Raw genomic sequence first — 27822 nt, 5'->3', positions numbered from 1 at the left:
ACCTCCACAATTTTTTGCCCTCAGAACCATCGAGCTACATCCTTAAAAAAGTTGCAAATATTTTGTACGGGGGATAATGAAACAATGCCTTTTGCCATTAAGCAATTTTTCAATAGTTGAAAAAAGTCTGGCAGATAAAATGTTCACCAGCGAAACCTCAGAGCCGGATTATATAGTTGAAGTCAATTTGACCATATTCGAAGAGCTTCACGACTTCTTTGCTGATTATCCCCTTGCCCCCTCTCGTGAAGTATTGGACATCGGTGCAATGAGCAACGAGCAAGACGACATGTTGGAAAAATTGGGAATCACCACACTGCCAAAAGTGCCAAAGCTTTTACAGACCTTGCATCCTAAAATGGTTATGTTTTGCATTACCTTACCCTAAAAATGTACCACACTACGAGCTGGGATTGAAAATAATTCACCTCGGAAAAGTTCTTCAGTTACAAGAAGTAATCCCAGAATAATCTACTTTGATCTGGAGTCACTGCTCTTACCAGTATACGGACCGCAACCTCATCCGTAAAAATCTAGCACGCAAACAATTGAAATCCATCAACCGTGCGGCTACGCGTTAGCAGTAACGGAATTTGGGACAAAAGACCTGTTCAAGTTTGAGCTTAAAAGAGGACCGAATGTGATGGAAGAGCTAATTAGCTCCCTTGAATCGTTAGCGAGACAAATTTACGTAGAAAAATGACACATTTGATCATTTTCATTACACCAACGAGTTTCTGGGTTGGGCTTACAATGAGTTTAACATTGATAGAAAAACAACATTCCAGTGGTAGCTCATAATTTGTCAAATTATGATTTACACTTTATAATCAAAGCGCTGACAAAAAGCGACTCGGAAACCACTTTTTCCTTAATACCCGCATCTGAAGAAAATTATATATCCTTGACAATCTCAGTATATATGAAAACGTACACGGACAAAAACGGATAAATCAAATAACTCTACAAAAATCTGATATTCAACGATTCGTATAGATTCATGGTAGCGCCGTTGGCAAAACTTGTCGATAATTTCCCCAACGAAATGAGTTTTCTGCTGGAGAAATATTTTGAAAAATTCAGCCACTCACTTGAAAAAGTCCGTATGTTGAAACAGAAAGCTCATAATTCAACTCCTTCGAAAAATTCCGTGAAACTCGCCTTCTCCCAGGAGCAATGTGGAAAATTAGTCTAACAGGAGGGTATGTGAGTGTTTCAAAAAGCGAGTACAATCATGCCCTAAAAATTTTTCACAGAACTGAAGTGTGGTTCACTTGGTGATTACCAAGACCTGTACTTGACTACAGATGTGCTTTTACTTGCTTCCATCTTCGAAGCTTTTTGTGAAGTTTGCTATCAAACATACTGGCTGGATTGCGCCTGTTACTTCACCGCAAGTAACCTTTCAGGGACACCTTTCAAAAAATTTGTAAGCCCGAACTGAAACTCTTACAGGACCGAATGATACGAGGAGGCGAATGATACGAGGAGGCATGACGTCGGTTTACGCGCGCCAATTTTACAAAGCAAACATTGAATACCTCAACAATTTTTTGCCCTCAGAACCATCAAGCTACAACCTTAAAATTGATGCAAACGTCTTGTACGGGGGGAAAATGAAACAATGCCTTTTGCCATTAAGCAATTTTTCAATAGTTGAAAAAAGTCTGGCAGACAAACTGTTCACCAGCGAAACCTCAGAGCCGGATTATATAGTTGAAGTCAATTTGACCATATCCGAAGAGCTTCGCGACTTCTTTGCTTATTATCCCCTTGCCCCCTCTCGTGAAGTATTGGATATCGGTGCAATGAGCAACGAGCAAGTCGACATGTTGGAAAAATTGGGAATCACCGCACTGCCAAAAGTGCCAAAGCTTCTACAGACCTTGCATTCTATAATGGTTTTGTTTTGCATTACCTTACCCTAAAAATGTACCACACTACGAGCTGGGATTGAAAATAATTCACCTCGGAAAAGTTCTTCAGTTAAGCCAAAGTCACTGGATGGCACCCTTTGTAGATCTCAACACCCGCCTACAAAAAACTGCGGTAAATAAATTCCCGGAGATTTTTTACAAGCTAATTGTTAATTCAGCTTTCGATAGGACAATGGAGTCTAAGTTAGGAAATAAGAAACTGGGGATTGTAAAGAATGAGAGAGAACTTTTACAAGAACCAGCTCTGAGCACAATAAAAAGCTTTCAAACCATTCACGATCAATTACCCACAATCAGCTTTTCAGTAACAAAAAAGTGTGGGACAAACCTATGATAGTTGGTGCGACCATCCTAGACCTCGCCAAGCGTTTCATGTTTCAGTTTCATGTTTCAGTTTCATTACCGAATCTAAATTTGGAACTCTTTTTTCCGATACGAATAGTTTTATTTATGCCATAAAATCTGATGATGTTTACCGAGACTTAGAGAAAATAAAAGCTGATTTCGATTTTTCAAATTACGATGACGACCATTTCTTGTTCGAAGATACCAACAAGAAAGTTATGCTGAAGTTCAAGGACGAGATTGGTGGGAAGCCGATCAGAGAATTCATCGCCCTCAAACCGAAACTAAATTCGGTCTTCCTTGATGGTAAATAAAATTTAAGCTACCCTTTCACCCCCATTCATACCTTTTTCCGAACAAAAAAACCAGCACCAACCCCCCTCCCCCTTAATTTGTTGCATTAAACTATAATCAATTAGCTGATTCAGGCAACATTATACAATATTGCCTAAACGTTGATTTATCTGACAACATATTTCTTCTATTTTCCTCTTTTTTAAACATAATTTAGAGTCATCTGCTCTTTTTTGGTAAAATGGATCAAACTTTGTTCGGTCTAAATTGAGTTGCTGAGGTGAAATGAAACTAACCCTGCGTTGTAGAGAAGAATCATAATTTCGCTTCTGTTTAGAAGGCACTCAAAAACTGAGTGCCAAAGGAATAAAACGGAGTGCACAGAGAGAACTGGTCCACCAAAACTTCAGGGACACATTATTCACTGGAAAAACAGTGAGAGTGTACAACTATAATATAGTTTCGAAAGGTCACACCAATTTGACAGTGAAACTAACTAAACTTGCATTATCACCATTCGACACAAAACGATTTCTCCTTTTCGACGGAATTTTGACAGTGCCCTTTGGCCATAAAGCCGCCGAAGAAAATGCTTTTCTAGAAGACATTTACATGGAAACCGAGTGAACCAAATCATACAATGAAACTGATAACAGTTCTCCCGATTTTCAACTTCGGGATTGGGGGTTTTTGCAGCGGCCCTACTCAGAAACAGAGCTGCAAGAAGAAACTTCTAGTAGCGTCCGTGACGTCCCCCTATAAATAACCCATTTATTTTATCTGAAGCTTCAGAAGAACGACCATCTAAAAAACAGCGCAAAGAAAACCAAAACAATAAACATTAAATTCTGAATCATATATTATCAGATGATTTTTACTGTTCGTCCTTTTTATACTTCGACTTGTACATGTTTTGGTTTTAACCAATTTACAACTAATAAAAAACTCGTATTGGGCTCAATCACTGTTTTAACATAAATAGCCTCAGGCAAATAAACTAGTTGACGCAAACCAAGTGTTAATTCAAACAGCTGTGTGAAATCTTTTGGCTCGTTTTCACTAACAAACTTTTACAAGCATGACAAATCGTTGACGAAAAGAAAGAAAGCCAGGAAATGATATCTACATGAAACTCGGACGAAAAAGAAAAGTTGAGGAATAAGGACGATTAACTTTAATTATCGCGGGAAAAGGGACCGCTTTAAAAGGAATTAGAGGGAATTATTGTATCGGGTCCCGGTTGTTAACCGCAGCTTAACAAGATCCTAAGGAGGGGGTCTTTTACTTTAGGGGTGGGAACTTGTGCTCATTTACAAAATCCTAGGACCACTTTCCCAGGATTTTGCTTTACGTGTGGACCTCCCTCCCCTTAGGAAGGACACCCCTTAGGATCCGGGACACGATACAATACTACTTAAACAGTATACTTGGAACCAGTAGCTCATTCTGTGGACAATCGACTGAAAAAGTATTAAAAGGTGTTTACGCATATTTCATTTGATACTGTGTGTTACTGAAAAAAAAAAACAGACGAGTTTGATTAAACTTACAAAAGTATATACCAAATGTAATATTGCACGGTCTTGCCAAACAAATCATTCTTTTTGCTATTAATATTCATGCGAACGTGATATGCTCAGATCTGATTATTTTTTAATACACGACAGCCTAAGAAAAGTGCCTACTTGTGTGAGATGCCACTCTGCAATTGAAAAAGATGCGCGTCAACTGCCCAAGTGTGGACACCCCGTCTGTGGTCCCCAATCTGGAAATATGTGTGCCTCAGAGGTAGGACTCGTTCTATTTTAAGGCTAAAACACTATGCTAAGAATTGTTTTTTTTTTTCAAGTCAGGTTGACAACTTTGGGCGTGTATTTGATACCCGGGTCGAGATCCCGCTCAAAAACCGCTCAAGATATGAGCGGTTTGAGCGGTTTTTCAGCAAGGTTTGTGTTCGCGCTTAAATTAATCTTAAATTAATGACGTCATTATAGCGCGAAAGTGAAACAGCTAAAATTAGATTTTCTTAGACAAAAGGCCTTGAAAACTACTGGTTTGTCCGATTAAGGTCAGTTTGCCATCAAAATGTTTATAGATTTTTCAGATTGTTGAAAACCGTATTGCAAAAAAATGCTAACCGAAAATGTTAAACTGATTGTTGTCATATTTTACTTACTCTTCATATTATCTGTTAAGTTGCCGACAATTTACAGATTTTGAAGCAGGTTTTTGTAAGGTCTTACAGGATACGAGAGTGCGGCACATTTTGGTCCGCCGACCCGGATAGTATTCCGGACAGTATTCCGGACAGGATTCCGGACAGTATTCCGGACAGTATTCCGGACGATATTCCAGAGGACAATATTTCGGACAGTATTTCGGACAATATTCCGGACGATATTCCAGAGGACAATATTTCGGACAGTATTCTAGACGTTAGATGTTCCGGACAGTACGACCCAATTGGCCGAAAGTGTGCAATAAACAGAAAGTTACCCAAACGACCCAATTGGCCGAAAGTGTGCTAAAGCCGAAAATTGCCCAACCGCTCCAATTGGCCGAAAGTGTGCAATAAACCGAAAATTGCCCAAACACTCCAATTGGCCGAAAGTGTGCAATAAGCCGAAAGTTGCCCAACCGCTCCAATTGGCCGAAAGTGTGCAATAAACCGAAAATTGCCCAAACGCTCCAATTGTCCGAAAGTGTGCAATAAGCCGAAAGTTGCCCAAACGATCCAATTGGCCGAAAGTGTGCAATAAGCCGAAAGTTGCCCAAACGACCCGATTGGCCGAAACGACCCGATTGGCCGAAACGACCCGATTGACCGATACGACCCGATTGGCCGAAACGACCCAATTAGCCGAAAGTGTGCGATAAGCCGAAAGTGTGCGATAAGCCGAAAGTTGCCCAAACGACCCGATTGACCGAAACGACCCGATTGCCCGAAACGACCCAGTTAGCCGAAACGTCCCAGTTAGAAGGGGAGGCTTTTCCAGGTATCCTGATTGTGGATTGAGGACATCCATTTTTTCTCAACACCCGAAGTTTTCTGTGGATTTTGGAATCTACTGGTGAACGCCTCTACAAAACTTGTAAGACTAAAAAACCAAAACTTTATCCATTTGTGCTAACCTGCTGATTTGATGCTTTAAATTCTGATACGAGGTTTTTTGATGGCAAAATCGTAACCCCCCATTTTTCTCGATACCAAAACCTGATCAGAAAAATTTCTGTGGGTTTAGGAAAAAACCGGCCTCATCAGCCTTAATTACGTTGTCCTAATGCCGTTTTTGTTTGCTCAACACCGTATCGAAAAAAAAAGCAAAAAATTTTGAAAAAAAAATTGAAAATTTTGATTTTTTTCCGAAAATTTTAAAGTTTTGCAAATTATTCAGCAAAGCGCCTATCTTCACAATAATTTAATTTAAACGACCGAGTCGAGTTTTTTGCCCCAAATTCTGGACTTTTTAGGGAAAAAAAATCAAAATTTCGCAAACGCATCAGGTTACTGTTGGAACTTGAACTCTTGGGTGAAAACGCAGGAAAAAAATTTTCGAAAAAAAAAATTCAAAAGGAAAAATTTTGGAAAATTTTCGGAAAAAAAAATTCTGAAAAACGCCGTGTTTGTTCTTGAAACGTGGTGCAGCTAACTAAACTAGTTCACTTGGATAAAAGTAGCCGTAGTCGAGACCCATAGCGTATTATCGAGCAAATTGTCTTATCTTTTGCTACAACCTTGTTAGCTCAGGGTGTTGTGGGAGGTCAGGTCGCGGTTTGCTTGATTCCCTTCCTCTAAAGTTGATTTAATTCTTCACTAAATGTTCATACTAGCTGCTAGCTCGCTGCACCACGCTTTGAAAAAACTTTCCCCCGCTTCGCAAAAGCGTGTATCTCAATCGTGCGTAGCCATTCCCGGGTTAAGTTTCAACCATAACGCAGTGAACGTCCGTAAAACTTGTCAGTATCAACTTGATCACTATCTGTTAAACCGAAACGATAATGTTACTCGGCACGACGCCGTTAAGAATTCTATTAGTCGACACCGTAGTAATAGGTTTAACGCACTAACTCCTAATCAGCTTAAGAAGATTCTTTTAAACTATAAACGTAATATTTATGCAATCGTTTACTGTAAACGTGTAGGCACGGAAGATATAAATAGTAAGTTGAAAGAGTCAGGTATATTAGTTATTAATATAGTAACAGACCTGATATCTAGAAGGAAGCAGAACCTCACTGAGTTAGGGCAAAAGCACTTAGAACTACACCAGGATCTCTCTCTAGAACTGAAAACGTTTACGATCCTAAGGCGTTATAGCAAGAATTTGAAGTAGATTATTTCAAAGAAAAACACTCCTAAACCAGGAAAACGCAAGCGGCAAACTAATCGAAACAGAAGAAGTGCTGAGCAGCAACTAGGAAATAAATGAAGTGCTTCTCTAATGTGTGATATTGCTTAATGAGTCTTAATATAATTTATTGATACTAAAGTTGAGTTCTTAAATTGATTATTCCCTTTTTTCTCTCAAAATGAGCAGTTGAGCGGTTGAGTAGAAGTGAACAAGTTCAAAAGTAATCAAAGTGACAGAAAAAATTGAGTTAAAATATCGACGATTGATGAATGGTCGAACATCACTAGAAAATGAGCTTTCCGTACTTCCCAGTCGCATAACTGAGAGTTTAGAGGGACCAATTCGGAAAACAAAAATAAACGCCTTATTTGAATCATGCAAGAGTATTCTCGAAAAAGCATTAGCAAAAAATGATGAACTTGTGATATTAGCTAATAAAACCGATAAACCTAGCAAATTATTAACGGAGTTGGCTGCATGGTGGGATAGGATAGTTAAAGTTATTGATGGAGTAACTGGTAAGGCTCGTGCTCATATGGAATCTAATCAAGCTTCAGAGGTCTGCGTCAGTGAAACTAGTTGGTCAAAAGTTTCATCAAAATCGGCAAAATTCGGGTCGAGTAAGCAAAGCTCAATGAAATCATTGAACCCCAATGAGCGCCGCAAAGAACTGCTCCTAGCGAAGATGAAGCGAGAAGAGCTTGAAAAACAAAATGAAGCAACCTTAAGACTGAAACAACAGGAAGCCATCATCGAAGAGCAACAGCATCTGATTGAGATGGAACGAAAACAACAAGAATTTAAATTTGAAATTGACCGTAAAGAGCAAGAACATCGTTTACGAATTGAAAAAAGTCGTCTTGATATGGAACGATTAAGCGAAGAAAATCATATTAAATTAGCTGAAGCAAAAATGGTTGAAACTGAATACCTCGAAGAGTCTGAAATAGATCAGCATCTCGAGCTGGCGTCTTCGGTTGATCGTCGTTCTGACAAGGTAAACGATTGGGTTGATCATGCATTAGAAAACCAAAAAGGACCCAAGGTAGTTCCGTTTTCAAAGTTTGAAAACTTTTTAAATATAGAAAGTGGTTCGCATCAACACAGAAATGTGTCCACAGCGGAAGCTTCACCTAGGCGATCGGTGCCGAATCAAACTTTTGATTGTGATCAACAATGTTATCCCTATCAACCAACCGTCTCCTTCAGCAATGGCGATGGAATCAAGCACGCTGTATCCACTAGTCCTGAGCACGAAACGCAGTCGTTGCTTATTTCCAATAACGCTACACTTTGCGAAAACAACACATCATCATTTTTTAGTCCAGCTGGAACAGCAGCTACCAATACTCCGATATGCTGTTACTTCTCTATACCTCATCCTCCGTCTTCCATTCAACATATCCCCGTCAACAACTTTAATAACGATTCCCGAGTTGTTGGAAAGATGCCCGCCAACTCCAACCAATACTCTGGAGACACCCCCCATGCCATTGTGTCACAACCACCTGCAAATTTAATCTGCAGTAATCAAAACTTGCTATCACATAACGTGTATAGCAATCCTGCGTCAGTGAACAAACCGTTAAGCGGACAGTCTGCCGTTATTAGTCAGCCCAATTTGCGACTAATGTCAAAGTGGAGACCCGCAGTCACCCAATGTATCATTGGGTTAACAAGTGATGGTAGCACAAACCCATCAGTTGGTGTTTTTTCATCCGTAACGCCAATATCTCAGCACCAATTCCCCCACGTATCAAGTGGTGGTACCGTTTACTATGGGTTTCCCAATCACGACGCATGGGCTGAAAACACTTACATAAATCAGCAGCAACCTTTTGCAGCTGATCCTAGCAAAACATTGCCGTCGTTGCAACCAGCTCCCCAATCGCAAGCCGTGACACTGAATGGCTTAGTCCAAGCTCTGTCAGTCTCAAAGAAGGATCCCCTTCCAGAATGGAAGCTGGCCCAGTATGATGGCAACCCGCTCCAATTGCACGAATGGTTTGGCCAATTTTGCAGTACTGTAGACGCAGCGTCTCTAAGCGATGATGTGAAGTTAACTTATTTAAAAACATTAGTCACGGGGAAAGCTAAGTCAGCCATAGCAGAGTTCGCATACAGTGGAAGAATGTATAAGGATGCTCTGAAAACTCTAGAAAGAAAGTTTGGCCAGCCACAAAAAAAACGTAATTACGGCCCACTTTGATAAGTTGTCCAGTTTCCCGCAGCTTCGAATGCACAACTCTGAGAACATCATTAGCTTCTCGATGACCATTTCAAGTCTAGTGGCTGTCTTTAGGTCTCTTGGTTATGAAGAAGATTTGAAAAGCGTCTCTTTGTTAAATCAAGCTCCACCAAACATGAGAGAATTGTGGGCACTTTTTGTTGTGAAACGTAATTGGTCACGCCCCAAACTAATTGACTTTAACAATTGATTAAAAAATAAAGCAGAAGCTCATGAGCAAATGAATAATATGCCTGGAAAGCCCAAAGTCGAAGAGCCATCCAAAACTAAAGCTGTAACGAGAGTTTTTGCCTCGACAAGTACAGTTGAGAAAAAGTTTGAATATCCTTCTTGTATCCTCTGCAAGGGGAAACATGCCTTGTGGAAGTGTTCTGTGTTTAAGGAGAAAACTCCAACACAACGTGCGAAATTCTCTGCGGAAAACAAATTGTGCTTTTCCTGCTTACAAGAGAACCACGCATTCCGGCAAGGTCCCAGAGCAAAGAAATGCACCAAACCAGGTTGCACTAGCACCCATAGTGTACTCCTCCATGGGGCTGAACGTGTTTTTCCTAGTCGAAATCCGGACAAAAATGATAGCCATACAAGACCCAACGCTGGTCAACCAAGATCTGAGCAGAGCCAGATAAAGCGAGCACAAACGCTGATCGGAAATCATTCACCAAGAATATACCAAAAGCAAGTTCGAATCATGCAGACATTAATCCCGTTCCGTTGGATGTAAGTTGCGCAATCTCGAACGACCAATCATCAATTATAACATCGAAAGGGTTACTGCCCATAATCAAGCTCCAAATTTCCACCGATTTCCAGAGTGCTGATTGTTTAACATTGTGTGACTCAGCATCTAGTCATTCCTGGATATCGGCTAAATTAGTCAAATGTCTGAATCTCTCAGGAAGAGATTTGGATCTCACAGTAAATGGTATTAACACAACGACTGTTTTTAAAACGAAACAAGTTCAGATGAAGGTATCTTCTAACTTCGATGGATTCGAATACATATTCCATTTAACCGCATTTGTCAAGGATGAACTTAGAGTCGGTACCGATACCGTCAACATCCCTGCATTACAGAGCAAGTACCTTGCTCCAATCAAACCAATTGTGTATAGCTACGCCGATGTAGACTCAATATTTGGTCAAGACTCCTTACATGCTATTCGGCCGGAGGAGTACTTCAAGAGTGAGGCCGATCCAAACACATCGCTCGTCGCGGTTCGCCTTCCAATAGGCTGGGTCTTGAGCGGCCCAATGCCGACATCTACTGGTTTCCTTTCTACTTGTTTCAAGTGCAATACGGATGATACCAAACTAGCTTGTCAAATCAAACGCTGGTATGACATAGAGTCATACGAAGCCTACAAACAGGTCGATTCCCGTTCAGCCGAGGACAAAAGGGCGACTAAAATACTTGATTCCTCCACCGTCCATGATGGATCAAGATAAGCTGTAGGTATGCTTTGGGCAGAAGAATCTATCATGTTACCAGAAAATTACTATTCCTCTTTGGTTCAGTTAAAATCGTTGGAAAAACGTTTAGCGAAAGATCCTCACTTAAGGGATCAATACTCAGAAACTATCGAAGATGATTTGAGTAAAGAATACGTGATTCAAGTTCCTCCTCATAATTTTTCGAACCGCAGCATACGCGAGTGGTATCTTCCTCACCATCCCGTGGTGAACCCAAACAAACCTGGTAAAGTGAGGCGTGTCCTTAACGGAGCGTCTAAATTCCATGGTACGTCGTTGAACAAATCGTTGCTAGTAGGACCCGACCTACTGCAAAACCTTGTGTTCGTTCTCCTCCGTTTTCGTCAACATCATTTTGCCGTATCGGCTGACATTGAAGGGATGATCCTACAAGTCGGCTTCCTTCCAGAGGACCAACCATTTCTTCGTTTTCTGTGGCGGGAGGACCCCACAGCCGATGTGGTTGTACACCAGTACACCAGACATATCTTTGGAGCGAGAGATTCGCTAACGTGTGCAAATTATGCATTGCAACGGACTGCAATGGATAATCAGGCGATGTTCCCTGACGCAGCGTCCGCAGTTCTAGAAAAATTTTATATGGATGTCTACCTTGACTCCTTTGAGGACCCTGATGTTGCATTTAAACTGAGTCAAGAGTTGATTACTCTGTTAGCTCTAGGTGGTTTTAAATTAACTAAGTTCATAAGTAACGTAACTAAAATTAATAAAGAGTTAAACCCGCCCCAAAGCGCGCCGCAACAGGAAAATAAAAAATATTGTAACTTGTGGGGATAACTCTTCTCATGTTCTTGGTCTGAAGTGGGACCATATTGACGACACTTTGGTCGTAAGCCGTGGTGTCAACCGTGAACTTAAAAATTCGATAACACAGCGAACAGTGCTAAGTTTTGTTTTTTCCGTTTTCGACCCCATAGGTCTCGTAGCGCCCTATACCGTAAGAGCGCGATTATTGTTGAAAGAATTCTGGCGCATTCATGGTCAACAATGGGATGATCAGCTACCCGTTGATATCAAGACAAAATTTCTTGCCTGGCACTCTGGTTTGCCATCTCTAGGGAAAATGAGTATAAAGCGCAGCTACTTCTCCGCACCAGTCGATTGGGTTGAGTTACACATGTTCGGTGAAAGCTCAGAAGAAGTTTTTTGTGCTGTAGCTTTTCTTCGCGCCCGTGTGAAAACTTCACTCGAAACACAAGTTGCCTTCGTCTTTGGAAAAGCAAGAGTGGCGCCCATGAAAGCGCTTTCCATCCCGAAGCTTGAACTGCAGGCCGCGTTACTCGCTACCCGCTTGAATGAAGATGTCCTCAAAGCTCTAACCATTCCTGTGTCAAACACGATCATGTGGACTGACAGCACCACTGTGCTCCAGTGGTTAAACTCAGGTAGTAAGCAACCCACGTTCGTGGCAAACCGGATTGGAGAGATTCTAGAAAGTACGACCGTAGACCAGTGGTTTCATGTCTTAAGTGGAGACGACCCTGCTGATACGGGAACCAGAGGAATCTCAGCGGAGTCCTTAAAAACAAGCAGCTGGATGAACGGGCCAAGTCTGCTGAAAAGTGACGAGTGGCCTTTCAAGCCGAGCATAGAAATACTTTAAAAAATCCGACTGGCTGGTCCCGCTTGTGACCTTAATGAAGTTTTAGAGCAGGCCTCTAATTTTTCAAACGTTGCACAAAAACAAAAACAACCCATTTTATTTGCATGGCAAAAAATTAAGCTCGTTTTGTAAACTCCAGCGAGTGGTTGCCTTCATGCTCAGACTTAGTCCGAAACACCGGCACTACCGCCTTAAAGTCAAGGAAATGACCGATCCGGTTGAATTAGAAACCGCCAAACAACGACTTTTGTTGATTTCCCAAAAGGAATTTTTTGAAGCGGAATATTTACTCCTGTCCTGCAACAAAACCGTCAAAAAGTCTAGTCGTATTGCACAATATGCACCGTTTATGGGTCCTGCATTCCTCATTCGTTCAACTGGGCGAATTCGCCGCCTAGTTGAAACTGAATATGACACAAAACACCCCATAATCCTTGATGAAAGGCATTCTTTGGTGAAATTGTACGTAAGTGATATTCATTATCGCTATCAGCACCAGTTCTTAGACTACCTGCGAGCTGTAATTCACTTAGAGTTCGCAATCTTGAACCTTCGCTCTTTATTGAAGTCCATTGAAGTCCACTGCCTTATATGTAGGAAGCGCAAAGCCAAAACTGTCACACCTATGATGGCAGAGCTTCCAGTTGAAAGGCTTGGTTACCGCCAGCCTCCCTTCACAAACTGTGGTGTTGATTACTTTGGACCCTTTTACGTCTCAATCAGGAGGAGTTCTGAAAAACGATGGTGCTTCCTTTTTACATGTTTGACCACCAGTGCTGTACATAATGAGATTGTCTCATCCATGGACACGAGTTCGTGTGTAATGGGAATCGAAAGGTTCATTGCCCGTCGCGGCACTTCATCAGTCATTTGGTCCAATAACGGCACCAATTTTGTGGGAGCCGAGAAAGAACTCTTAAATTTTATTCAGTCGTGGAACGGACAAGCAACCCCAGAGCTGGCGAAAAAGGGTATTAAGTGGAAATTTAGCCCCCCGGCAGCCCCGCATCACGGTGGTTCTTGGGAACGTCTCGTTCGGTGTTGTAAAAGGGTATTCTACGCAATAATAGGAAGTAGAAAGCTCAATCCCGAAGTCCTTGAAACAACTCTCTGTCTTGTAGAACAATCACTGAACGCTCGACCTATAACATCAGTAAGTGCAAGTCCGGATGGTTTCGAGAACTTAACTCCTAATCATTTTTGTTAGGCCGAAATGGTACTAGCTTTCCTTCTCTCTCTTTCCAGGAGCTTTTCGACCATCGAAAGCGAAAAATCCGAGCGCAAAGCTACGCCAACGCAATTTGGAGTCGTTGGCTACGAGATTATGTGCCAGCGCTGAATAAACGCAGTAAGTGGCACTCCGATAGTGACGTTATTTTAAAAACAGGGGATTTAGTGTGGATTGTTAACGAACGCAGCCCAAGGGGACACTGCCCTCTGGCTCGTATAAAAACCTTATTTACGGAAAGGACAACACCCCCCGGGGAGCTAACTCGACCGGCCGTAAAACTCGCACCCGTTTTCGCTCCTTTGGGCGCGGAAGATGTTCGCGCTTAAATTAATCTTAAATTAATGACGTCATTATAGCGCGAAAGTGAAAAAGCTAAAATTAGATTTTCTTAGACAAAAGGCCTTGAAAACTACTGGTTTGTCCGATTAAGGTCAGTTTGCCATCAAAATGTTTATAGATTTTTCAGATTGTTGAAAACCGTATTGCAAAAAAATGCTAACCGAAAATGTTAAACTGATTGTTGTCATATTTTACTTACTCTTCATATTATCTGTTAAGTTGCCGACAATTTACAGATTTTGAAGGAGGTTTTTGTAATGTCTTACAGGATACGAGAGTGCCGCACAGTTTGAGCGGTTTGAGCGGTTTGGGCGGTTTGGCCGGTTTTTTTGGAAAAACCGCTCAAACCGCTCAAATCTTGCTTAAACAACCGCTCAAAAACCGCTTATTTCTTGCGGTGATTTTTGAATGGTTTTTCAAGCAAGATTTGAGCGGTTTTTGACCGGTTTTTGAATGGTCTTATAAAGAAAACCGATTAAAACCAACAAAAAGGCCTGGAAAGGTAATGTGACCCCGGGTTGACATCCATGAACCAAAAATGCTTATTTTAAATTTCCCCACACCAAAAAAGCTTATCATACAATTGCCTGCATCAAATGTATGGAAAAATGCTAATCAAACAATTTTCAAACAATTTCAAAAAACCATTGAAAAAAGATTCAATCTAGTTTCTCCGGCTATTTGAACCAAATACAACAGTCTGGTGATGAAAAATAACTACGTTTATTTTTTTTTTTAAATGGTTATCATACAATTTCCAAATATGAAAATTGTATGATAACCCTTCTTTCATGAAAGGCAAGATTTTCATAAATTTTTCAATCTTGTTAATAAACAAATTTAAATTTAAGAGTGCTTTTGCTCAATTTAAAGGACAATGCTCATCAAAAACGAAAATTCAATTTGAAGCTAAAAAAGTAGTTTTTTGTTTTGAAATGAGATATTTGTCATGATCCTAAAATACCATGATGTCATTGAACTGTAATATCAAACATTATCCAGGAGAAATAGTTAACACTTTTCAATTGTGGAATTTCCAACGGAAATTTTGCTGTTTGATTATTATATAATACTGTAAGTATCACCAAATTGTTCATTCTGATCAAGTATACAACAATCACTAACCAATTAGTCCAGCTACCCTCAACAACGATAGCTGTATTAATATATCGCTTTTACATATTACTCAAGTCCTGACCTCTAAGTCATCATTTGATAACAGGAGTATGGGATTGCCATCAAAGCGATACGAATTCATGCGGAAGTATTTTTGGTCAACCCACGCTAAGATGCAGTTGAAATACTATCTACAACTTAAAAAAGTGCTTAACTGTTCTCAAATCAAGCAATTTTTTTTTCGATGTCTTGACCAAAAACAATGTGAGCGACTTTTTTCAAATGCTCGAGCAAAATAACCACTGGAAAATACGTAAGATTTGAGCGGTTTGAGCGGTTTTTTTAGACAGTTACGCTCAAAATCTTGCTTCAAAATGAGCAGTTTGAGCGGTATTTGAACGGATTATCTAAAAAAACCGCGCAAAATTTAAGCGGTTTGAGCGGTTTTTTTAGACAATTACGCTCAAAATCTTGCTTCAAAATGAGCGGTTTGAGCGGTTTTTAAACGGTTTATCTAAAAAAACCGCTCAAAAACCGCGCAAGATTTGAGCGGTTTGAGCGGTTTTTTTAGACAATTACGCTCATAATCTTGCTTCAAAATGAGCGGTTTATTCAAAAAAAATCACTCAAAAACCGCGCAAGATTTGAGCTGTTTTTGAGCGGTTTTTTTAGATAAACCACTCAAAACCGTTCAAATCTTGCGCGGTTTTTTCAGATTAAACCGTTCAAAAACCGCTCAAACCGCTCATTTTGAAGCAAGGTTTTGAGCGTAATTGTCTAAGAAAACCGCTCAAACCGCTCAAATCATGCTTCAAATTAGGTGAAAAATCTCGACTCGGGTTTTGATTAAGTGCTTGTCACTTAGAATGAATTCGCAATCACTATTCTGTGTTCGCAGCATCCGTTCAAATTATTGCATCGGGTTACTTTCCCTGCTTCTACAGCTGTTGTTTCGGCAATTCCCTAGTGGTTGCGGACAGGAGCTCGTGCCAGATATAGTTTTTTTTTCTCGCAAGTTTCAGTTATCACAAATACAGATGAGGTCGAGCGCTAAAGTATAATTATATCTTTCATGGATGTCCCATCAGTATAAGTTGACAAAACTTTGTCTCGTTGACGAGAAAAGCTGCTCTGAACGTTTTTAGTTTTTAGGTTACTGCTAGTCTAATTTAAAATATGATTAGAGAAACTTTTGATTGATTGAGTGCGTTTTTTGTTCGCTTTAACCTTCGTGTGTCGAGAAGCTTCTTCAATCAATAATTGAACAGCCAACGGCAATTTATCATACAATTTCATACATCATATGCATAGAAAAAATGCTAATCAAACAATTTTCATACAATTTCAAAAAAACTTTGAAAAACGATTTGAACCAAATAAAGCAGTCTGGTGATGAAAAAAAACAATGTTTCTTTTTTTTGGAAAAAATGGTTACCATACAATTTCCATATATGAAAATTGTATGACTAGCAATTTTTTGATGGCGACTACAAAAATTTTTCAAGATAAAATTGAAATTGCCCCAACATTTTTTGATTTTTTTCTCAACCGCAAATTGAATTTTTTACTCAAACAAACACTTTCCAAAAAAATTTTTTTGCATGCAAATTTTGTTTTTTTTTCTGCATAACGTAGTCCTGGATACACAAAATTTGAATTTTTTTTTCTTTTTCTCTGGATGATTTTTTTTTCAAACTGGCTAAAAACTCCCATTTCTTTTGTATGGCATGTTTATATATGGCTTGATTAACGTCTGATATTTTGAAAATTTTAATTTTGAAGATAACGATCTTTCAAGTTCTTGCCAAAAATTAAAAGTTTGATAAATGCAGAAAATCTTGCAAAATTTTGCACGACGAGCGAAACAAAAATAAAGTGATAAAAAACCATTTTATTGTGATTTCCTACTTATTATAAAATCCATTTTAATGAATCCCGAACGAATTATATTGCGTTTTGAATTAGCGAGAAAAAATGGATATAAATCCATCTTTAGTCCAATTTTGTTGTCTGTATGTAACTTGGGAATTAACTATATTTACAACTTTTCAGACCTCGAAAATCCATTATATTCGATTTTTTTCACTTCTCATAATTGCTGGTTATATTGTTTTTTTTTTCTCTTTGCTTAATGATTTTATTCGAAAACGCTAAAAACTCCTGTTTTGTTTTGTCTGGAGTGCTTAAGTATGCCTTGATCAATGTCTGATGATGTAAAAATTCAGATTTAAAAGTCAAACCTTCGGTGACTTATCCATTAAAATCGATTGGAATGGATGGGCGCTCGGTGCGAGCGGGTTGAGCTCGCATTGAATATTAACGACAAAAAAGTGAAACAAAAACAGTGATCGCCATCAGTGAAACTTCGCTGTTCATTGCCACAATAGCAAATTTTATTATTAATTTTTCGCTATTTTGGCTTATTTTCAGCGATAAAACAGTTATAAAAACCTAACAAACGAGCAAAAATCGTGCACTATCAGTGGTTCGATCCCTCAACCTTCAGTTTTGTAGACATTCACGCTATTCCTGCGCTATCAGTCTTTAGCTGACATTAAGTTAAGTGGCTTATCAACTAAAACTCATTTGAAAGCTACAAGAACGAGTTGAAACATTTTACGTTTTAGCGATGACTTTCCACGGAATCATTACTAAAATAGCTCTGAAACATCGCAGATTTAGCTATGCAAAATACTCTGAATTATACTTAAATCAGCGCTTGAATATAGTGGTTACTGGGATACTACAGAAAAAGCGATAGTTAAGAGTGGGATTTCAACACGGGGTGTCTTTTGGGCTAGAGCCTTGTTCTCGGCAGAAACCAGGTGGGCCTTCGGCAATCGATGAAGATGAGGAGGAACAAACCAAAGAGTTCAGCAGCAGTTCTGCAGCTCCACCACAGTGTTGTACAAACCCAACAAACTTCAAGCTTCTGCAAAATATTCATGGTCATAAATACCACCTATCATGAAGATAATAACTTTTGGCTCTTTGCGGCCACCGTTGTGTCTATTTTGCAACTCGCTCACAAATTACTATAAATCAAAATGAAGTTCAACTTGAGAAGTGAAAATTAAATGAAATAAAACAAAATGAAATTTTTTTCCTAAAATTTGAACTTTTGTTATAAAAACCATCCCCCCACAAGCCATATAAAGTACAAGAGGATAGATCTCGCTCCTTGTAACAAATCAAATATGGTAAATAAGCTATTTTCAACCAATTTGGAACGATTTCTAACCGGACTAACTCTCCGCTTACGCGTTACTAGCGCGAAATATATCGCGCGTTAATTGTCCCAAGTTGATCAAAATGGCAATCTTTAAACCCCCGTAACTTTACGAAAAATGATCACAGGTGAATTATCGTCTCAAATTTGAGCTCTCAGGACAACGATACCTTTCGAATGATTAAAAAAAAATTCCTTCAAAAATGGCTAGTTAAAAAGTCAAAATTTGTCTGATGAAAAAAAACCCACCCCGAGCATAAATATTCCGTTACTTTCGTATCGAAAGTCGGAATAAAAACCGCAACATAATGGATAAATAATCAGCGAAAATTTCGGTCTCTATTCTAGCAGTGTGTAATTTTTCGGCGCCCACTCCCCCTCAAAATTAGTATATATTGGAGGGGGATATTAGTATATATTGGAGATATCTTGTAAAGAAATCTGCTTCGACAAAAATTACTCAGCTAGTTTTTTGGGAGAAAATATAACAAGTAAGTTACTCTGTATCGCAAGTTTGTTCGTCATGCTTAGAATAGATTTTTGTTACAGTTTTTTACCTCACAGTACTCACATCAGTTGTAATCTCGCTTCATTTAGATTTTCGCCTCAACCTTGCGCACATGTCCGAGATGCCAAGACAACCGAATCGACGACTCTGTCATTGTGACCGATTTAGTTGAAGCCAAACTTAGCCACAACCAGGTCTATGGCTTGTCTGCGTCTGACTGTCAGGACCCTGTCAACCTACCCGTGTATAGTCTTCATGACGAATCAAAGCAGAATCGAGAAACCAACTTGGCGTCATTAGTGGCCAACTGTGAACATGTGGACCAGATTCGGCTGAAAGATACCTTTGTAGATTCTAACCTACTGGTGGCAAAAGTAGGCCAAGTCTCCCATTTCATCCAGCTTCTATCCTTACTTTCCCAAGTGGGCAGAAAGAGATACTTGGAGACAAAGTTCGAAAAGATACAAATCGACGGCCGAGTTGAGGCTCACATCTCACTTCAAATCTCGTCACACTTTCAAAACCAACAAAGTGAGGATGGAGGAGAAAACGAACAGACTAAGTTCATGTCCGTTTGGATCAAAATGCGTTCGGACAGAGTGAACAAATACTTGGTCACGATCTTCATCAGGACACCAGCGGGGAGAGAGAACTACATGAAGGCAGTTCAGATTGAAGTAGAGCGGGTGGACTGTGAAGCGATTGGGGGAATACGAGAGTTCATTAGCTTAGAAGAGCTTCAATCCATTGTTACGAATGGTAGTGTTTTGTTTGGAGTCAAAGTCGATATTATATAGCTACTGAAAAGTGCAAAAAAAAACATAAAAGCAAATTAAGATCATAAAATAGTGTTTCCAGTATTGATTTGAAAAATATATATATTATTTTAAACAAGTATCTTATTTGAAACATCATTTAAAAACTTAAAACTTGAGATCAACGCAATGCTAAAGATCAAAAAGTATGTGGTAGAGAAAGAAAATCGAACATCACCTGGCAAAACTCAAGAAAACAACCTGAGTATCAAAAACTAAAACTACCATCGTGAGGATAATGCGTAAGAAACACTCAAAATAATAACCAATTCAATTGATCCATTGATGAAACTTTTGGGAGTCTCACCAACAATTCGCCAAAATTCATGGCAAAAAAAAAACAACACCTTCTTTTCTTGGTTAAGTTTATCTTGAAAAACTGTATAGATTGAATTAGCTAACACTTTTCAACAGATCCAGTGTATGGAAATGTATAAGAAACAATTTCGGTCCATGCTGGTCATCCCGGGTATCTTTTTGTACAAGGATCAAGTCTCAACTGCAGTCCTAAATTACCCCAAGTTTACCTGAAAGTTGTACCTCATTTTTGAACTCATCTTCAGAAATAAATGGTCAATTTCAAGATTGTACATTAACAAATAATCTGTCGACCAAGGCAAGTTTCGACCATCTCGATCAAAACTGGTCGTTTTCCGCCTTTCTCATCAATTAATCTTTTTGAAAAGACATCGATAGAGCGTTTAAAAAACTCTGTTTTGACGTTCATCTTGAATATATATTTTTATCCTGCTTAATGAATGCACCGAATGCGCTCACGGTTTAATTTCTCCAGGCTCGAGATAGTTTTGTCTAGGCTTCGACCATTATCGAGACTTGTTTCGACCATGCTCGAAATTTGTTTCGATCGTGCTCGAGATTTGTTTCGACTATGCTCGAGATTTATTTTGATCATGCTTGCGAAATAAATCGACGGCGCCGGAGGCTTGCTTCGAAAGTAATCGAAATTTCTTCCAAATGTGCTCGAGATTTGTTTCAATCGTGCTCGAGATTTGTTTCGATTGTGCTCAAGATTTGTTTCGACTGTTCGCGAGATTTGTTTCGGCTGTTCGCGAGATTTGTTTCGACTATTCGCGAGATTTGTTTTGGCCGTGCTGGAGAATTTCTTCAACACTGCAGGAGGTTTGCTTAAAACGTAATCGAGATTACTTCCAAAAGTGCTCGAGATTTGTTTCAATCGAGCTCGAGATTTGTTTCGATTGGGCTCAAGATTTGTTTCGGCTGTTCGCGAGATTTGTTTCGGCTATTCGCGAGACTTGTTTCGACCATTCGCGAGATTTGTTTTGACCGTGCTCGAGAATTTCTTCGACACTGCAGGAGGTTTGATTAAAACGTAATCAAGATTACTTCCAAAAGTGCTCGAGATTTGTTTCGATCGTGCTCGAGATTTGTTTCGACTGTGCTCGAGATTTGTTTTGACTATGCTTAAGAAATATTTCGACGGCGCAGGAGGTTTGCTTCGAGTGTAATCGAAATTTCTTCCAAAAGTGCTCGAGATTTGTTTCAACCGTGCTCGAGATTTGGTTCGAATGTGCTCAAGTTTTGTTTCGGCTGTTCGCGAGATTTGTTTCGACCATTCGCGAGATTTGTTTTGGACGTGCTGGAGAATTTCTTCGACACTGCAAGAGGTTTGCTTAAAACGTAATCGAGATTACTTCCAAAAATGCTCGAGATTTGTTTCAACCGAGCTCGAGATTTGTTTCGATTGGGCTCAAGATTTGTTTCGGCTGTTCGCGAGATTTGTTTCGGCTATTCGCGAGACTTGTTTTGACCCTTCGCGAGATTTGTTTTGACCGTGCTCGAGAATTTCTTCGACACTGCAGGAGGTTTGCTTAAAACGTAATCAAGATTACTTCCAAAAGTGCTCGAGATTTGTTTCGATCGTGCTCGAGATTTGTTTCGACTGTGCTCGAGATTTGTTTTGACCCTGCTTAAGAAATATTTCGACGGCACAGGAGGTTTGCTTCTAGTGTAATCGAAATTTCTTCCAAAAGTGCTCGAGATTTGTTTCAACCGTGCTCGAGATTTGGTTCGAATGTGCTCAAGTTTTGTTTCGACTGTTCGCGAGATTTGTTTTGGCTGCTCGCGAGACTTGTTTCGACCATTCGCGAGAAATGTTTTGACCGTGCTCGAGAATTTCTTCGACAGTGCAGGAGGTTTGCTTCGACCGTAATCGAGATTTCTTCCAAACGTGCTCGAGATTTGTTTCAATCGTGCTCGAGATTTGTTTCGATTGTGCTCGAAGTTTTTTTTGATCATGCTTGCGAAATAATTCGACGGCGCAGGAGGTTTGCTTCGAGCGTAATCGAAATTTCTTCCAAACGTTCTTCCAAACGCGCTTGTTTCAACAGTGCTAGCAATTTGTTTCGAATGTGCTCGAGATTTGTTTCGACTGTTCGCGAGATTTGTTTCGGCTGTTCGCGAGATTTGTTTCGACCATTTATTTTGACCGTGCTCGACAATTTTTTCAACAGTGCAGGAGGTTTGCTTCGACCGTAATCAAGATTTCTTCCAAACGTGCTCAAGATTTGTTTCGACTGTGCTGGAAATTTGTTTGAACCGTGCTTGCGTTTTTTTGATCGTGCTCGAGATTTGTTCCGACCGTGCTCGAGATTTCATTCGACCGTGCTCGAGAATTTTTGCTTGGACCATATTCGAGAAGTACTTCAACCGTAGCTCAATGAAAATTTTGACAGCGCTCGAAACGCGCTTTGTCTCTGTTCGAGGTATATTTGAGCGTGGCATGCTCGAGATAATTCGCGTTAGTCAAAACAGTCTTTTTCTGACTTTCTCATCACTTATTCTTTTTTAAAAAAATTTTCTAAAAGCGTGAAAAATCAACAACAATCAAAAAGTTTGTGTTATGAAAGCTCAAAATTCCGACATCGTTAGTGCATTTAAAATACTCTTTTTTAATGTTCATCTTGATTATATGTTTTTACCCTGCTCAATTTATGTTTCGATCGCGCTCAAGGTTTGTTTCGTACGGGCTCGAGATTTGTTTCGACAGTGCTCGAGATTTTTTTCGACGGTGCTTGAGAAACATATCGACGTGGCAGGAGATTTGCTTGGACCGTAATCGAGATTTCTTGCAAACTTGCTCGAGATTTGTTTCAACCGTGCTCGAGATTTTTATCGAATTCAAGATTTGTTTCAACCGTGCTCGAGATTTGTATCGAATGTGCTCGAGAATTGTTTCGGCTGTTCGCGAGATTTGTTTTGACCATTTGCAGGATTTGTTTCGACCTTGCTCGATAATTTCTTCGACGGTGCAGGAGGTTTGCTTCGACAGTAATCAAGATTTCTTCCAAACGTGCTTAAGAATTGTTTCGACTGTGCTGGAAATTTGTTTGGACCGTGCTCGCAATTTTCCGATCGTGCTCGAGATTTGTTTCGACAGTGCTCGAGATTTATTTCGACGGTGCTTGAGAAACATATCGACGTGGCAGGAGATTTGCTTCGACCGTAATCGAGATTTCTTGCAAACTTGCTCGAGATTTGTTTCAACCGTGCTCGAGATTTGTATCGAATTCGAGATTTGTTTCAACCGTGCTCGAGATTTGTATCGAATGTGCTCGAGAATTGTTTCGGCTGTTCGCGAGATTTGTTTTGACCATTTGCAGGATTTGTTTCGACCTTGCTCGATAATTTCTTCGACGGTGCAGGAGGTTTGCTTCGACAGTAATCAAGATTTCTTCCAAACGTGCTCAAGAATTGTTTCGACTGTGCTGGAAATTTGTTTGGACCGTGCTCGCAATTTTCCGATCGTGCTCGAGATTTGTTTCGACCGTGCTCGAGAATTTTAGTTTGGACCATATTCGAGAAGTACTTCAACCGTAGCTCAATGAAAATTTCGACAGCGCTCGAAACACGCTTCGTCTCTGTTCGAGGTGTATTTGAGCGTGGCATGCTCGAGGTAATTCGCCTTACTCAAAACAGCCTTTTTCTGACTTTCTCATAACTTATTCTTTTTGATAATAATTTTCTACAAGCGTCAAAATTCATCAACAATCAAAAAGTTTGTATTATGAAAGCTCAAAACTCCGACATCGATAGTGCATTTAAGAACTCTGTTTTAATGTTCATCTTGAAGATATGTTTTTACCCTGCTGAATGAATGTTCCGATCGCCTTCAAGGTTTGTTTCGTACGGGCTCGAAATTTGTTTCGATCATGCTCGAGATTTGTTTCGACTGTGCTCGAGATTTATTTCGCCCGTGCTTGAGAAATACATCGACGGTGCAGGAGGTTTGCATGGACAGTAATCGAGACTTCTTCCAAACTTGCTCGAGATTTGTTTCAACCGTGCTCGAGATTTATACCGAATGTGCTCGAGAATTGTTTCGACTTTTCGCGTGATTTGTTTTGGCTGTTCGCGAGATTTGTTTCGACCATTTGCGAGATCTGTTTCGACCGTGCTCGATAATTGCTTCGACGGTGCAGGAGGTTTGCTTCGACCGTGATCAAGATTTCTTCCAAACGTGCTCAAGATGCGTTTTGACTGTGCTGGAGATTTGTTTGGACCGTGCTCGCAATTTTTTTTATCGTGCTCAAGATTTGTTTCGACCATGCTCGAGAATTTTTGTTTGGACCATGTTCGAGAAGTACTTCAACCGTAGCTCAATGAAAATTTCGAAAGAGCTCGAAACGCGCTTCGTCTCTGTTCGAGATATATTTGAGCGTGGCTTTCGCGAGGTAATTCACCTTACTCAAAACAGCTTTTTTTCTGATTTTCTCTTCACTTATTTTTTCTAAAATAATTTTCTAAAAGCGTCAAAAATCAACAACAATCAAAAATTTTGTGTTATGAAAGCTCAAAATTCCGACATCGATAGTGCATTCAAAATACTCTGTTTTAATGTTCATCTTGAAAATATGTTTTTACCCTGCTCAATGAATGTTTCGATCGCGCTCAAGTTTTGTTTCGTACGGGCTCGATATTTGTTTCGATCGTGCTCGAGATTTGTATCGAATGTGCTCGAGAAGTGTTTCGACTGTTCGCGTAATTTGTTTCGGCTGTTCGCGAGATTTGTTTCGACCATTTGCGAGATTTGTTTCGACTCTGCTCGATAGTTTCTTCGACGGTGCAGGAGGTTTGCTTCGATCGTGCTGGAGATTTGTTTGGACCGTGCTCGCGATTTTTCGACCGTGCTCAAATTTTTTTTCGACCGTGCTGGAGATTTGTTTGGACCGTGCTCGCGATATTTTGATCGTGCTCGAGTTTTGCTTCGATCGCTTTTGGACCATTTTCGAGAACTGCTTCAACCGTAGCTCGATGAAAAATTTGACAGCGCTCGAAACGCACTTCGTCTCTGTTAGAGGTATATTTGAGCGTGCTCGAGATAATTCGCCTTGCTCAAAACAGTCTTTTTCAAACTTTCTCATCAATTATTCTTTTTAAAAATAATTTTCTAAAAGCGTCAAAATTCAACAACAATCGAAAAGTTTGTGTTCTGAAAGCTCAAACTTCCGACATCGATAGTGCATTTAAATTACTCTGTTTTAATGTTCATCTTGAATATATGTTTTTACCCTGCTCAATGAATGTTTCGACCGCGCTCAAGGTTTGTTTCATACGGGCTCGAGATTCGTTTCGATCGTGCTCGAGATTTGTTTCGACAGTGCTCGAGATTTATTTCGACCATGCTTGAGAAATATATCGACGTTGCAGGAGATTTGCTTGGACCGTAATCGAGATTTCTTCCAAACTTGCTCGAGATTTATTTCAAATGTGCTCGAGATTTGTATCGAATGTGCTCGAGAATTGTTTCGACTGTTCGCGTGATTTGTTTCGGCTGTTCGCGAGATTTGTTTCGACCATTTGCAAGTTTTGTTTCGACTGCGCTCGATAGTTTCTTCGACGGTGCAGAAAGCTTGCTTCGACCGTGATCGAGATTTCTACCAAACGTGCTCAAGATATGTTTCGATCGTGCTGGAGATTTGTTTGGACCGTGCTCGCTGTTTTTCGACCGTGCTGGAGATTTGTTTGGACCGTTTTTGCGATATTTTGATCGTGCTCGAGTTTTCCTTCGACCGTTTTTGGACCATTTTCGAGAACTGCTTCAACCGTAGCTCGATGAAAAATTCGACAGTGCTCGAAAAGCGCTTCGTCTCTGTTCGAGGTATAATTGAGCGTGCTCGAGGTAATTCGCCTGGCTCAAAACAGTCTTTTTCAGACTTTCTCATCAATTATTCTTTTTAAAAAAAGTTTTTTTAAAAAGATCAAAAATCAACAACAATCAAAAAATTTGTGTTGACAAAGCTCAAAATTCCGACATTGAGAGTGCGTTTAAAGGAGTCTGTTTTGATGTTCATCTTGAATATATATGTTTTACCCTGCTTAATGAATGTTCCGATCGCGCTCAAGGTTTGTTTCGTCCGGGCTGGAGATACGTTGCGACCATGTTCGAGACTTGTTTGGACCGTGGTCGAGATTTGTTTCGACTGTGCTCAATATTTATTGCGACCGTGCTTGAGAAATAATTCAACGGTGCAGGAGATTTGCTTCGACCGAAATCGAGAGTTTTACAAACGTGCTCGAGATTTGTTTCAACCGTGCTCGAGCTTTGTTTCGAATGTGCTCCAGATTTGTTTCGACTGTTGGCGAGATTTGTTTCGACCGTTCGCGAGATTTGTTTTGACCGTGCTCGAGAATTTCTTCGACGGTGCAGGAGGTTTGCTTCGACCGTTATCGAGATTTCTTTCAAACGTGCTGAAGGTTTGTTTCGACAGTGCTCGAGTTTCGCTTCGACCGTGCTCGACATTTTTTTCGAACGAGCTGGATTTTTGTTTGGACCATATTCGAGAACTGCTTCAAAAGTAGCTCGATGAAAATTTCGACAGCGCTCGAAACGCGCTTCGTCTCTGTTCGAGGTATTTTTGGGCATGCTCGAGGTAAATCACCTTGCGCAAAACAGTCTTTTTCTGACTTTCTCTTCTCATCAATTATTCCTTTAAAAATTTATTTTTCTAAAAGTATCAAAATTCAACAACGATCAAAAATTTGTTTTATGAAATCTCAAAATCCCGACATTTCTAGTGCGTTTAAAAAAGTCTGTTATGATGATCATCTGGAATATATGTTTTTACCCTGCATAAGGAATGTTTCGATCGCGCTCAAGGTTTGTTTCGTCCGGGCTCGACATACGTTGCGAACATGATCGAGATTTGTTTCGGCCATGCTCGAAATTTGTTTTGATCGTGCTCGAGATTTGTTTCGACTGTGCTCGAGATTTATTTCGACATTTCTTGAGAAATATTTCAACGGTGCAAAAGATTTGCTTCATCCGTAATCGAGATTTCTTCCAAACTCGCTCAAAATATGTTTCAACCGTGCTCGAGTTTTGTTTCGAATGTGCTCGAGATTTGTTTCGACTGTTCGCGAGATTTGTTTTGGCTGTTCGCGAGATTTGTTTTGACCGGTCGCGAATGTTGTTTGATCGTGTTCGAGAATTTCTTCGAAGGTGACGAAGGTGCAGGAGGTTTGCTTCGACCGTAATCGAGGTTTCTTCCAAACATGCTAAAGATTTGTTTCGACAGTGCTGGAGATTTGTCTGGACCATGCTCGCAAATTTTCGACCGTGCTCGAGATTTGTTTCGACCGTGCTCGAGATTTGATTTGACGCCACTCGAGGTTTGATTGAACCATGTTGAAGATTTATTTCGACCGTGCTAGAGATTTGTTTCCACCGAGCTCGAGACCTGTTTCGGACTTGCTCAAGATCCATTTCGACCGTATACGAGAACTGTTTCATTTGTAGCTCAAAAACTTTTTTCCGAAAGTGCTCGAAACGTGTTTCGTCTCTGTTCGAGTTATTTTTGAGCGTTCTGGGAGTATTTGGTCCTGCTCGAAACAAACCTCAGGCGCGTGCTTGAGGTAAGTTCCAACCAATGTCGAGATTTGGCTTGACGACGGTCGAATTTGTTTCGAACGTGCTCAAATTTTTTTTAGACCGTGCTCGAGATCTGTTTCGACCAAGCTCGAGATTCTTTCAACCAAGCTCGAGAATTGTTTCAACCTTGCTTGAGGTTTGTTTCGTATGTGCAGGAGAACTCATCAACTGTAGCTCGTTCAAAACTTTGACAGTTCTCGAAGTGTGCTTTGTCTCTATTCCAGGTATTTTAGGTATTTTTAGCGTGCTCGATTAGTTTGACCCTGTTCGAAAGAAACTTCTGGCGCTTGCTCGAGTTCTCTTTCAACCGTGCTTGAGATTGGATTCGACCGTACTCGAGATTCAACTCGACCGTGCTCGAGATTCGTTTCGACCGTGCTGGAGAATTGTTTTGACCATGCT

At 40.1% G+C, this 27822-nt stretch overlaps 1 protein-coding gene across 1 annotated transcript; it reads left to right on the top strand.

Annotated features, from left to right (window-relative positions):
- The first annotated feature begins 4113 nt into the window (after positions 1 to 4113).
- Positions 4114 to 19571, top strand: LOC134850888 (uncharacterized). The gene is made up of 2 exons (XM_063866656.1): positions 4114 to 4364; positions 18786 to 19571. Exons 1-2 carry the CDS (start codon positions 4209 to 4211, stop codon positions 19491 to 19493), a joined length of 864 nt encoding a protein of 287 aa, XP_063722726.1. The 5' UTR covers positions 4114 to 4208; the 3' UTR covers positions 19494 to 19571.
- The last annotated feature ends 8251 nt before the right edge of the window (positions 19572 to 27822 follow it).

Source organism: Symsagittifera roscoffensis, chromosome 7 (genome assembly GCF_963678635.1).
Source record: "Symsagittifera roscoffensis chromosome 7, txSymRosc1.1, whole genome shotgun sequence".
Lineage (NCBI taxonomy): Eukaryota > Metazoa > Xenacoelomorpha > Acoela > Convolutidae > Symsagittifera > Symsagittifera roscoffensis.
Note: the sequence above shows the minus strand (reverse complement) of the source record. Positions and strands in the feature narration are given on the sequence as shown.